This window comes from Sinocyclocheilus rhinocerous, unplaced genomic scaffold (genome assembly GCF_001515625.1).
Source record: "Sinocyclocheilus rhinocerous isolate Xijiao unplaced genomic scaffold, SAMN03320098_v1.1 scaffold1182, whole genome shotgun sequence".
NCBI classification, from domain to species: Eukaryota; Metazoa; Chordata; class Actinopteri; order Cypriniformes; family Cyprinidae; genus Sinocyclocheilus; species Sinocyclocheilus rhinocerous.
In genome coordinates, this window is record NW_015624203.1 from 1,027,919 (window position 1) to 1,042,862 (window position 14,944).

Here is a 14,944-nt window from a genome sequence, read left to right on the forward strand (position 1 = left end):
CCGCAAGCTATTCCAGTCGAGGCAATTCGGGCCCTCCTGGTAGGGCTATACAATCACGCTGCTCCTCCCCCATCAGCCGGTAGGGCTCACCCGTTCCAACGCTGTGAGCACCCGTTGAGCATCGGCTCGAGCCCTCCCGACCGGGCGCCCCAAACCACGTAGTCCAATACCAACAGCCGGTAGGACCTACCCTTCCAACGCATAATTGCTCACCCCGGAGTACGTAGGCTCTTCCGGCTTGCCAACCAGGCGACTTCTCAAAACATCAGCCGCCGCCAGTTCTCAGTGCTTATTTTGGGGGGGGGTTCTTCAGTCTGGCGGCTGTCCTTTGCTCAATTGCTTTTTGGGGGGTACTCTAGGTTCGGGCCATTCCCGAGCTCGGAGCCCTTCCCCGGACAGCACGCCAAATATGCATTACCATACTTCAGCTAATTATATGTAAGTGGCTGCATCAACACTACTGCTGTTTCTGAAACCACGCCTTCTTTCTTTGCGTGCATATTTGGGCGGCATTATGCTAATATTTCCACATAGTGATGTAGATATGTGGGGGCGTGTTAGAACAAGCCGTTTTAGGTAGGTGTGGCTGACTCTTAACTTTTATAAAGAATATCTCTTTGGATTTGAGACTTTAGTCTTTGCAACTTTACAGATCTTCTTTATGCACCAAGAGCTTGTAACACTCCAAAGAGAAAGGAAAAATTTAAATAGCATCATATGACCCCTTTAAATTTACCTTTTTTGGATTCTTGGTTTTGATATGATTAATTTCTTCCTGACTACATCTTTTGTAACTGGTGTTTTTTTAAATTCTGAGCTATCTGGAGCAAAAATTATTTTATTGACAGGGTTTTATCCTTGTCTGGCGCCCAACTTAAAGAACTTTTCAAAAAAAAGGGGGGGTGAGTTAGAAAAAATAAATAAATAAGAGTAAAACACAAAAAAAAGGGTACCACCATTACAATATATTGAAAAAACAAAGCTCATCTACACTGTAAAAATGTTTTCCTAATTACATTATAACACCTTTGTTTAATTTGACTTTCATTTCTATTTGGTTTTTTTTTGTTTTCACTTGGTTATTAAATAAATTCCTATTGTTCAATCAATCACTGTTACCTTGGCACCACTTTGATTTTACTTGCACATCATAAGGCAGCAACTGAACTTAAGTTTCCAATTTTATAGGGGTGATTTTTTTTTAAAGTTCCCTAACTTTAAAAAGCTCTATTTGTATTCCCGTTCATGTGGCAATAACTGAAGCATGGCATTGAAAATGACTAATATAACCAGTAGGCACGTATCATGACGTTTTGTGTATGAGTTTCCACAGTACTAACCAGTGAGGAAGACAAGCGCAGACACCTGCTAGTCCCCAAGCAGTGCTAAAATGATCTGACTACACTCTCACGCAAGCGCAACGGCCCATCAGACTGAGGGGAAAGCTTGTGCCCTCACAGTCTGTGGATGAGTGGGTAGGTGTGTCTCTGATACAGACAGAGCACAGAGATGCCTGTGGCTCGGAGGGGTGGACTTCCTGAGAAATGTCAGCTTGCATTTGCTCTATTTGGCTTGATATTTTTTTGCCGGAAAAAGGGGAAGTAAGAAAGAGAGAGTGGAGAGGCAAGAGAGAGCAGAGAGGAGCGGAGACATAAAGCCTTGCATAAAAGACCCCATGAAATCAAAATAGCAATTTTGTGACTTTTGGTTCAGGTCTTTAGCTTTGAGGTCTTTTATATGCTCTTGTGCTCCTAAAAGTTGACAAACACTACCAATAAGCATGCACATTTGAATTATTGGCTATTATTATTATTATATTATATATAAAAAATATATAGATAAGCTCTTTGCTATGTCCTGCTCTATTTTCCTGTTTCAATAGGACAAATACCAACACTAGAATGAAAATTGTTCATAAAACTAGGGATGCACCGAATGTTCGGCAACCGCAATTGTAAGCGAATAAGCGAAAAGACGGAATAAATTGTACCGAACAATGATATGACGCGATCAAATAGCAACCAGCGCAGAGTGAGGGGAGCGCACTCTTTATAATGCAGCACACATTTAAAACTGTCAGAGAAAAACGCAAAAATCATTACAAGCACTGACAGCGAGAGACTGTTTAGTACTGCAGCGCATGTTTTCGATGAGAAGAGGACGGGGTAATTGTTGCTGGTTACTGTATGATGATCGAAATCACGAAATGGCCTTAAACAATTAGTAAATAAACTGAAGAACGTTATGTTTTCACGCTCGAATTGCATGTATTCTGACAGCGCTGCACAAAATTGCGGCGCTATCTGCTTGTTAACCAGGGTTCAAAGTTCAAAGTGCGAGGAAAATCTGCGCTGAACCAGTGTTACTCGTCAGTTGCTCAATCACATTTTTATGAATTTTTACAAGGCATGTGACAATGCGATACGTACAACGTATTCGTAATGAGACTCATTTATAAATCTGCTGTCAACAAAAAGAAGCATTGAGGTCTTCCTTAATTTTAAGTTAAATTGTGCTTTGTTGGTATAGTGTCTGCTAGAATGTTAAAAATGTTCGGTGTTAAATATTTTTAAATTGTTGTTTTGTAATAGATTTTTTTCTTTGAAAAGCAAGACAAAACAGTAAAAAGCACATTTTCGCTATTTAATATATGCAATGGTGAAAAACAACTGGCAAAATACATGGGGAAAAACAACTCGAGTTCCCATATTCGGTATTCGGCCTTCGGCCCAGTGTTTCATTTTGCTCGGTTTCGGCTTCGGCCAAGAATTTTCATTTCGGTGCATCCCTACATAAAACTATTTCATTTGGTCTATAAACATTCCACCTTTTCATCTCTAAAAAATGGTAGTCAGATCATTTATTGTCCACCACAAGCAAAAAGCTGAAAGTTGAAAAATGTTCAGATGTAACATCCTGCTCTGCCATCAATATACTGTATCTGTCTGCAGAATTAAGTCCTAAATTTGAAAAGAAATGAACACAATAAAAAAAAACTATGTTCTAACAAAACATCAAAGAGAACATGTGTTTTGGAGAATATCAGTTAATGCTCAACACCACTGACAGTTCCTTCAGGACAAGCTGCTGGTTTACGTGGATCTGTCCAGCATGATGAAAATAGCCCTGTACTTTATTTCAGGCCTCGGAAATGCAGCGGAGATCTGGAGATGTTTGAAACAGCAGGGTTTGTATGAATACTGTAATTAAACTGTCACCACTGCTGTTTCACACATGCACGTGTGTGCGTTAATGCTTCTGGATGAATATGTGAGAAACACTCTTGTTGCTTGCTATGTGGAAATAAAGAGAAAGTCACTTGTCCCCCATGAGTGTGTACATCACTCACCACACCCTGAGCAGCGATGAGGGCGGCGAGAGTGCTGCGTCCAGAGGTTCCTGGTGGACAAAGAGACAGACGTATCTCCTGACCCTGGATCAGCTGTCTATCCATCTCCAGCAGCATGGCTTCAGCCTGCTCCGCCGTCTCATACTCCACGACAGCGAAACCCCGCACCGGACTTCCCTCATCCTGAGCCAGCTGCAACACACACACACACACACACACACAGAGTGTTCAGAAATCAACAAATCTTGCCAAAGGTGTGTGATTGTGGTACATCATTACAATCCAATTTTCTGATCATCTCTGCATGACTTTTTTATGAAACCAAAAAATGAACAATTTCATTAATTTTCATTAAAATTCTCAACTGGATGCATCCTAAATAATGGAAGCAAAATTTATCTGTAGATACGAGCTCCGCTGGGCTGTGTAGAGCCTTAAGGAACCCACTGATCTGTGTCTTCTGGTATTGATTTGTGAGTTGCCTGCAGCTAAAGGATGTGGTTAATGATTGTGACATTCTGACACGAGAAATAAAACCCCCACTGCATATTAAGCACTACTTTGATATTAAAACAGAAATTGAGGTTTAATTATTGAGTATTTTTCCTTGTGGCAAACATGAACATTTCTGTTTATTGATACTGTGGGGTCCAAACATTTGAGACCACTATTCAAAATGTTTTTTGTTTGTTTGTTTGTTCAATTCAAATGTTTTAACAACAAAATTATTATAGTATAAATTTTAGCAACGCCCATGAAATGTAACATGGTATACAACAATAATACTATCTATGGTATTGCAGAAATGACTGTTGTAAATCATCTATTAGTGAGGTAAGGAATATAAATTGTTTTTAAGTTACTATTTTTGGCAAACAAATATAATAGTTTGAAGAGAAGCCATTTATAGGTTTAGCTGCAGATAATATGATCTTACCACAAGAAATAATAATAATGTAATTACATTATGTAAAAAAAACACTGTAAATTTTCATAAGTGTGTAAACCAAGCAGCATATCATCTTTGCTGAGTCAGTGAGAAACACTGTGCTTTACTACAGTAGCTTCATGTCAGGAACAGAGATGATGTCATTTCATACTTTCATTAATCCAGCAGTGTCCAGATCTAAAACTAGACTCTGTCTGTGGGAGAATGTGCTCTGTTCTAGCAGGCAAGTCAATTCCTTGTTTATAGTTCTTTCCATGACTCTGGATGGTGTGAAGAAAAATCTGGCTTTGGTTTTACTTTTGAAAAAGAAATATGAATGATGTGTTAAATATGAACTAGAATAACCTTTTACACTTACAACATCTCTAACATGCATTGCCTCCACCGTCACTTAAGCCACACTTAAAGATGTATGAACGTTATTGCATTAGGTAAAAAATATTTGGGACCACTACACACAAGACACATGTTAAATCAACTCACAAACAAGCATATTTAACAGTAAAGTGATTTACCATAAAAAAAACTTGCACATGCACACAAGCTTACTTGCAAATATGCTAAAGAGTCAAGACTCTCTAATTCCCAGCACAATTACCAGGCAGTGTTTTTGAATCTCACATTCTTTATGAGGAACCACACAGGGAATCAAGAACATTTACAAGGTGAGCTTGAGTAAAGACACACAAACACACACTCTCCAGATGTGTTGTGAGGTGTTGCCTTTCATCTATGTGTGTCATTTTGTTGAATTGGCCTCAAGGGAGTCCGGCGGCGCCTCATCAAAACATCTCCACCAACTGCCAGGGACTTATCAGTGGAAAGACCTGCCTCCTCTGTCCACTCCTTCATTATGTTCGGCTTAAAGCGACTTATCTTAAATACTCTGGATCATGTTCTAAACACTGACCTCAAATTCAGTCGATTCAGTCCACGATTCAAAATGATGGCTCCTGTGCTTAATTATAGACTTGACTGATTCACTACAAAGAATCACACACATCAAGTGTTTTGTTGTTTTATACTGTTCATTTCTTTTATTTGTGAATTAGTGAGAACGAATCAATAGAACTTTGTGTTAACTTGTTTAATGTCAATATATTATATATTTTGTGCTGCTCAATCTCTTTCATAATCATTTCGGTCCATGGTTTAGAGCGATGACTCCTGTGCCTAATTCAGACTGATTCACAAACTCTGATTGATTCATTACAAAGAATCACACTAATAAAGTGATTTGTTCACATTTTGTGCTGTTAATTTCTTATATCTGTGCAGTTAGTGAGGACAAACCAATAGAACATTGTTAACTTGCTTAAAATCAATATATTATACATTGTGTGCCACAGCACAGTCTCTTTCTTAATCGATTCAGTCCATGATTCAGAAAGAAAGATGCACTAATTAAGAGATTTGTGTAAGTTTTGTGCTGTTTTTTTTCTTTTATCTGTGCAGTTAGCAAGGTCAAATCAATTAAACATTATGTAAACTTGCTCTATTACATATTTTGTGCTGCTCAGTCTCTTTCTTGATCGGTTCAGTCCATGAATCAGAACAATGACTCCTGTGCTTGATCCAGACTGATTCTCCAACTTTGACTGATTCATTACAAAGAATAGCACTAATCAAGTGATTTGTTCACATTTTGTGGTGTTCGTTTTTTTTTTCAATCTGTCCGATTAGCAAGTAGAAATCAATTGAACATTTTTCTAACTTGTTTAATGTCAACATATTATATACGTTGTGCCGTCTACTTTCTTTCTCAACACATACAATTCACAAGTTAACAACATCGGAATAGTGGTGCAGTAAACACTGATGCACAGCCTTTCTACAGCCTGAGAGAAAGAAAGAGAAAGATGAGGAAATAAAAAATAAAGGTTGAATCGAGGGACTCTATAAAGTGAGGGGGTGGAAGAAACTGATCAGCTATTGGCAGTTACTCTGATGGAAATGAAACTCCTGAGGGAAGACAGATAGAGGAATGAGAGAATGAGAGAGAGAAGGAGAGGAGCTCTGGAGAGTGAGTGAATGAATGAACGGATAACGTCCTAGTGACAGCGAAGAAGATGGAAAATGAGGAGCGCTGAAGAAGAGACAGGAAGGATGTTGAGAGAATGTGAGATGAAGACGGGCTGATTAGAGGACACAGAAAGGAACGACATAAAGGATGATAGAAGCAAAAAGGGAAACACTGTCAGATTCAAAGTGGGACCTTAAACATGTACATGTGCACAGACAGAAATACATACATGGCGGTGAGAATGTAGGAAACCAAGAATCTGTAATGTGTACTAGCGTGGCCTGGATATTTCTTTCACACTGTCACACAAACACACACGGCATACGTCCTTGGCAGTAATAAGTGGTGCGGTATGTCTCAGAGAAACCCGGGCTTATCTGTGCCAGTTATAATGCAGTCAGGACAGCGTATGTAAAAGTCTAAATATAGAGAAGGAAAAGCATTCGTCATTTGGAAGAGTGTCAAACATTTGTGTGTGTGTGTGTGTGTGTGTGTGTGTGTGTGTGATGCACTAATTAAGAGATTTGTGTAAGTTTTGTGCTGTTTTTTTTCTTTTATCTGTGCAGTTAGCAAGGTCAAATCAATTAAACATTATGTAAACTTGCTCTATTACATATTTTGTGCTGCTCAGTCTCTTTCTTGATCGGTTCAGTCCATGAATCAGAACAATGACTCCTCTGCTTGATCCAGACTGATTCTCCAACTTTGACTGATTCATTACAAAGAATAGCACTAATCAAGTGATTTGTTCACATTTTGTGGTGTTCGTTTTTTTTTTCAATCTGTCCGATTAGCAAGTAGAAATCAATTGAACATTTTTCTAACTTGTTTAATGTCAACATATTATATACGTTGTGCCGTCTACTTTCTTTCTCAACACATACAATTCACAAGTTAACAACATCGGAATAGTGGTGCAGTAAACACTGATGCACAGCCTTTCTACAGCCTGAGAGAAAGAAAGAGAAAGATGAGGAAATAAAAAATAAAGGTTGAATCGAGGGACTCTATAAAGTGAGGGGGTGGAAGAAACTGATCAGCTATTGGCAGTTACTCTGATGGAAATGAAACTCCTGAGGGAAGACAGATAGAGGAATGAGAGAATGAGAGAGAGAAGGAGAGGAGCTCTGGAGAGTGAGTGAATGAATGAACGGATAACGTCCTAGTGACAGCGAAGAAGATGGAAAATGAGGAGCGCTGAAGAAGAGACAGGAAGGATGTTGAGAGAATGTGAGATGAAGACGGGCTGATTAGAGGACACAGAAAGGAACGACATAAAGGATGATAGAAGCAAAAAGGGAAACACTGTCAGATTCAAAGTGGGACCTTAAACATGTACATGTGCACAGACAGAAATACATACATGGCGGTGAGAATGTAGGAAACCAAGAATCTGTAATGTGTACTAGCGTGGCCTGGATATTTCTTTCACACTGTCACACAAACACACACGGCATACGTCCTTGGCAGTAATAAGTGGTGCGGTATGTCTCAGAGAAACCCGGGCTTATCTGTGCCAGTTATAATGCAGTCAGGACAGCGTATGTAAAAGTCTAAATATAGAGAAGGAAAAGCATTCGTCATTTGGAAGAGTGTCAAACATTTGTGTGTGTGTGTGTGTGTGTGTGTGTGTGTGTCCGTTTGATTGAACACTACAGTGAATGCACACCATTCCCAGAATCCACCTTCCCAGAGGAACATTTTACTGCTCTTCTATAGCTCAGCAGTTTTATTGGAGTTAGATTTCATTTAAATGTCAATTCAGATATTTCATCTAAAATTCCTTAAAATTAATAGAGCCGAGAGCACAAAACATCAAGGTTGAAGCAAATGAGTGAATATCATTAAAATAGTCAAATATGAAAGAACAAATCCTGTGGATCTTTTTGGTACCAAAGTTGTGAAAATGTAAATTAACTCATTAAAGCGGCACCTAGAGTTGAATGGGTGTGTAATTGCTTGAGTAGCAGGTGGCTCCGTCCTTCCAAATTCAGTTTCTCTGTTTTATGGTTTTTGATTCCCAAATAAATTTTAGAAAAACATAAGAAGCAAATGAGACAATCACTGCCATACAGCAAGAACAATCATCATGCAGATCATTTGTTCTTTGATTCTTTGAGTTCACAGATATTACAGTCGATAACAGATGATTTCCTCTATTATAGGAAAGCACTCTTTACAGTATGCTTTAATAAATAGTGAGTTATTTTTTCTCCTGTATTCTTGTGCTATACCTTTAAAGCCCATGATTAAGTATCTATTATTGGCTGATGCGATACATTTGAAAAAATATCCCTAATATCAGCCAATATCAGGTACACTGCACATCCATAGAGTACTGAAACCTCTGAATTTTGATTGCATTTACATTTAATGATTTAGCAGACGCTTTTATCCAAAGCGACTTACAAATAAGGAGAACAACAGAAGCAATCAGACGAACGAGAGAGCAACAGTATGCAAGTGCTGAGACAAATCTCAGTTAGTCTAGCACAATACACATAGCTAGGTTTTTTTTGTTGTTGCAAACAATGATGTCTTAAAATCTGAGCAGTTTGTGACACTACTGAGAACTCCAGATGAGATATAAACTACTGTTCAAAAGTTTTGAGTCAGTAAGATTTTTCAATGTTTCTGAAATGTATTTAAATATATTTGAAAATGTAATTTATTTCTGTGATTGCAAAGCAGTCATTAATCCAGTCTTCAGTGTTACCATGCTTCAGAAATCATTTTAATATGCTGATTTGGTGGTCAAGAAAAATTTCTTATTATTATCGATGCTGAAAACAGCTGTTCTGCATAATATTTTTGTAGCAACTGGGATACATTTTTTTCAGGGCTTCTTTGATGAATAGATAAATTAGATAAGTAATAGATAAATAAAAAGAAGTTCAAAAGAACAGCATTTATTTTTAAAAACTTTTCTGTCACTTTCAATTGAATGCATCCTTGCTGATTTCTTTTAAATATTCTACCTTTTGAATGGTAATGTACATGTGAAATTTAGAAAAATCTAAGCAGGAAACATAAGAAAAGGTCTCCATTTGCTCTCCATTTAGTCACATTTCTGTCTAGGAAAAGTTCTGGAAAAATCTCATATTAAAAAGATCATATTTGTGATTTTTCTTTTTTATTGGCTTCCTTCATGTTCCTGATTTTAAAACGCCTACCTATTCAGACTCTAAAATTTGCACACAAACACAAACAGATGAGCTCATTACATCTCGTTTAAAAAAAAAACCCAGTGAAAAGAGAGATGGAATATGAAAAGAAGATATTTAGAGGCATAGAAAAAAAACAAGGAAACTGTCACCACCCTGGGCTCTTTTCACAGCCAAAGACATCACACACACAGGCAAGCAAAATCAAACAGGAAGTGTATGTATATTATGATGACAGGCTTCTGTATGACAAATTGGAGCATAAAAGAATTTCAGTAAACCTGCTGAGTTGCGCAAATGGTAAACTGCTCTCTCTCTTGGCCCAAACTGATTCTGTCATGAGTCTATATCCTGCATGGCAATTGACACAAATCTAACACAATAATGATACTCCATAAGTTTCCTTTTTTAGGCCTTGTATATACAAACATTTTACTAGACAGGAAGGAGAGAGTGGTCAACTTTCATTGCCCAAATGTAAATGTAAAGTCGATGTTCCTACAATAACAGACTGGCGTGCAACTAATAAATTAATCATTCAAGCATGTTGTGCAAGGTTACTGCAACAATGACACAGAGTATATACCGTGAACTTCACATACTTCTGAAAATCCAGCGTTCAGTTGATCCTAATATGCGAGAGAGCAACAGTATGCAAGTGCTGAGACAAGTCTCAGTTAGTCTAGCACAATACACATAGCTAGGTTTTTTTTGTTGTTGCAAACAATGATGTCTTAAAATCTGAGCAGTTTGTGACACTACTGAGAACTCCAGATGAGATAAACTACTGTTCAAAAGTTTTGAGTCAGTAAGATTTTTCAATGTTTCTGAAATGTATTTCAATATATTTGAAAATGTAATTTATTTCTGTGATTGCAAAGCAGTCATTAATCCAGTCTTCAGTGTTACCATGCTTCAGAAATCATTTTAATATGCTGATTTGGTGGTCAAGAAAAATTTCTTATTATTATCGATGCTGAAAACAGCTGTTCTGCATAATATTTTTGTAGCAACTGGGATACATTTTTTTCAGGGCTTCTTTGATGAATAGATAAATTAGATAAGTAATAGATAAATAAAAAGAAGTTCAAAAGAACAGCATTTATTTTTAAAAACTTTTCTGTCACTTTCAATTGAATGCATCCTTGCTGATTTCTTTTAAATATTCTACCTTTTGAATGGTAATGTACATGTGAAATTTAGAAAAATCTAAGCAGGAAACATAAGAAAAGGTCTCCATTTGCTCTCCATTTAGTCACATTTCTGTCTAGGAAAAGTTCTGGAAAAATCTCATATTAAAAAGATCATATTTGTGATTTTTCTTTTTTATTGGCTTCCTTCATGTTCCTGATTTTAAAACGCCTACCTATTCAGACTCTAAAATTTGCACACAAACACAAACAGATGAGCTCATTACATCTCGTTTAAAAAAAAAACCCAGTGAAAAGAGAGATGGAATATGAAAAGAAGATATTTAGAGGCATAGAAAAAAAACAAGGAAACTGTCACCACCCTGGGCTCTTTTCACAGCCAAAGACATCACACACACAGGCAAGCAAAATCAAACAGGAAGTGTATGTATATTATGATGACAGGCTTCTGTATGACAAATTGGAGCATAAAAGAATTTCAGTAAACCTGCTGAGTTGCGCAAATGGTAAACTGCTCTCTCTCTTGGCCCAAACTGATTCTGTCATGAGTCTATATCCTGCATGGCAATTGACACAAATCTAACACAATAATGATACTCCATAAGTTTCCTTTTTTAGGCCTTGTATATACAAACATTTTACTAGACAGGAAGGAGAGAGTGGTCAACTTTCATTGCCCAAATGTAAATGTAAAGTCGATGTTCCTACAATAACAGACTGGCGTGCAACTAATAAATTAATCATTCAAGCATGTTGTGCAAGGTTACTGCAACAATGACACAGAGTATATACCGTGAACTTCACATACTTCTGAAAATCCAGCGTTCAGTTGATCCTAATATGCGATCATTGTCACAGTTGTAAACACAACGGCTTTGTTCTTCTGAGGGGGTTTGGAGTCATGACGGCTTTGTTTCCAGGCAAACCGTTAAAGAACTCGACACACAAGTCTCCCATAAATCCTGTAGAATTCAACCAATCAGATGATGACTTCGAAATTCCCAAAGTGTTTCCCATTTTGCCAATGGTCCGTGGGCGTGAGGTCTGAGGCTGAGACTACACCCACTGAGACATGCAACCGCCAGCCATTACTGACCCCAGGCCAGGGAAATCAATACAGCAACCACCTCCATTTAAACACACACAAACAGTATACCAAACTATAAAGTACTCCATCAAAAGCAAATATTGTAGCTGGACGTCTGCATGACGTGTTCGCTCTGGCTTGGACATGTTCTTTTTCCTCTTATAAATGGCTGACCTTTGAGAGCGATAGAAAGACCCCAGTGGGATTTGGAGAAAAAAGGGGGCGCTAGGCAGTATGAATGAAACAATAATGTCAAGGCAGTGGTGAAGTACAAAAAAATTTAGCCTTATATAACTTGGTATAAGATCAAGATATATATATATATATATATATTTTAAGAAATATATCTTCTCCACAGACCTCTATCTGGAAACTAATGACATTGTAAAGACCCAAGTCACTTTTTGGACTCAATTAATTGAAATAAAGCTGCAATAAAATAAAATATTTATTTAAAAAAAATAGAAATGTTGTCTAACTAATGTTGGAACTAACTGAAATAAAATAATAAGTTTAAGTACTTAAACTAGGCTATAAGTTTAACTAAAATTGAAAAAAGCTAAATAGAAATGGATAAAAATGACAGAAAAAAAATAGAAAATAGAAAAAAAAATTAAAATGACAAAAGTACATAACAAAATTACTAAAACTACTAAAACTAAAATTCAACATATTAATAAACATTTAATATTATATAAATAATAGTATGATTACCCTGGTCAAAACAGACAAATTGTATTCGGAAATTGCACTAAATTTTGGTGCTGAATCACATCACTTAATCTGTGCGATCAATATGAATATTTTTAGACAATAAACATTCATGGTTACTTATTTTAAAAGTGTATATACTGTGTGCATCTTCATACTCCATCTTCAAGAAGAAGGTTGTCTTAAAAAGTGACATGTTTGTTTGTGGGCGTGCTATGACAGCCTTTAAATTCTACTGAATGTGTCAGGCCACGGGTCAGCAGATGCATTGGCCTTCATATCAGTCGAAAGGAAAACATAGAGATAAACAGAGACAAAGAGAGAGGGAGGGGGAGGAATGGATAAAGAAAAACAGAAAGCAGCAATAACAAAATCAAAACTCTTCACTTGCGATTCATCACGTCCACCTAAATATATCTGGATGCACTGTGTGTGCGTCCAGCTGTCAGTCTTTATGTGTATGTGACTCCATCATATGTGCCAGGGTCAGAATATGCCCAAGATGAATGCACTGAGTCATCTAATAACATAACTGCTGCTGTCTTTCTCAAAAAGAAAGGCAAAAGGAAAAGAGTTGACAGAAGGGAGGGGGGCAGAGAGATGAATGAGTGACAAAGTGGGCGGTGAGATGTGAGAAAGAATAAAAAAAAGATGCATTTTCAAACACATCTAATGGAGCTGACATTTCCTGTCAACTAAACTCAAGAGTTTTGTCCTTTCATATCACACCATAGTGGTTTTGAGAAATACACTGCTGCATCATGAGTCAACCATGACCTGGTCATCACTATAAATGAGAACTATGATCAAGTTATTCTGACTTTTAAGCCAGTAAAAGTCATTTACTCACCCTCATGTCAGTGTGACTTTCCTTCAAGGAACACAAAGAAGATATTTTGCCTAATAATTGGTTCTTGTGTGTCTTGTGATCAGTCAAGACATCTCAGGTATAAATGGGCACATCGTGTGTGATTAAGATTTGAGTGCTTTAAAAAATAAATCAAATTTACAGAAAGCACCACTACCGAGTAATTGAGTAATGATTGATTAATGTACACATAACAATGAATTAAACAACTGTTAACATTAATTTGTTATATAGTTATTCTGTTGTCTCACTTCAATAATGTCATCTATGTATTAGTGGATGCAAGTTGTGTAGTTAAACTTCATAAATAGTGAACAGCTGCCTCAGTTTTATTAACATCTAGTTAATTAGCAGGCTATTTAAATTTCAATGAAACAAGCAAAACAGTAGTCTAGAAAAAATGTAAAAGTGGGACTATTTCAAGCAATAAACTAAGGGTAATTATATATGCATATTATACTTAGGGGTGGTGAAGTGGTCTGCTATTTTTGTTTTAATTTTAAAGTGATCAATCACCTGAAAATGTTTGATAACCACTGTGCTATTACAACAGAAGGACTGAATAAACTCTGAAATAATCTAAACAGCTGTGTTGAAGAACTACAATTAGAAGAACATTACTAGTCACTCTTTCCAATCACCATCCAGTTATGAGCTTTTACATCATTAAAAACCCCCTAAATATTGATGAGACATTTTCTGTCGACATGAGGCACATTTTGCATCTTATTTTCCGGCATCTCCTGCACAGAAATGAGCTGAATCACTTGTGCAGTTCATTGTGTTATCTCATTTCTGTACAGAAGTGGGGGCGGCAATATTCAGAGAGCTCCATTATTGATTCTTGAAGCAATGCTTGAGTATTAAAGAGGCTTGAGAGCACTGTGATGCAATTTGAGGTCAAAGTCCTGAAAGCATGATGCATCTCCAACACTCCAGCAGATGGTGTGGGTTTAGTGCTGCTGCAAAGCTTCATGGGATTGAGAGGGTGTAGCGTATTGATTTCTGTGTTGGCTGGTGTTGGCCCTAACTGTAGATCTAAAGTCAGTGTGGCCCTTTAGCTTTAATGGTTTTGATTAGGATGGAGGTTGAGGAAACCGTATCCTGCATCAGCACTTAAAGGCAGTTTTCCTGGGAGGTATTGATTTCTGGAGAAGGTATGCATGGTGAAAAGCTCTCTCTTATTACCACAGTGGAGACAGAAGTGAAGGCTGGGTAGGGTTTCCACACAAGACCTCGTCACCAAGTCTGGCAAAAGAACTCAACCTCTAAAGTCACAATCAGATCATCAGTTCTTCTCTAATGACTACGTTGGGAACAGAAAACCGGGTTGTATTCCAAAAAAATAAAATAAAAAAATACCGGAACCAAATTATGTTATTGAAGAAATGTGTGACCAGTGTATTCTGTTTCCTGAACAAATTACCCTTATGCGCCTTTTTGGTGAACGATTATGAGTCTTATTAGCCATTTCTTTTTTGAATCAGAAAAATCCAGCACCGTATACTTGGATTCCCAATTGAATTACACTTATAAGCTATTTTTTAGCCGAATTAAAATCAAGGCAGTGTCATATTTCTGAAAGAATGACTCTTATGTTTATGGTTTAATTGTTTTTTTTTAAGAAAATTAAAAAAAAAAT

General features: G+C 37.1%; 1 protein-coding gene across 2 annotated transcripts in view; it reads right to left on the minus strand.

The window, feature by feature from the left end:
* LOC107739056 (ribonucleoprotein PTB-binding 2-like) overlaps positions 1 to 14,944 on the minus strand; it is a 75,292-nt gene that overhangs the window by 37,417 nt on the left and 22,931 nt on the right. For both annotated transcript variants that reach the window (XM_016551035.1, XM_016551042.1), the window contains exon 4: positions 3,350 to 3,541. In XM_016551035.1, the coding sequence (XP_016406521.1) occupies positions 3,350 to 3,541 (192 nt within the window). The remainder of the gene's footprint in view (positions 1 to 3,349; positions 3,542 to 14,944) is intronic.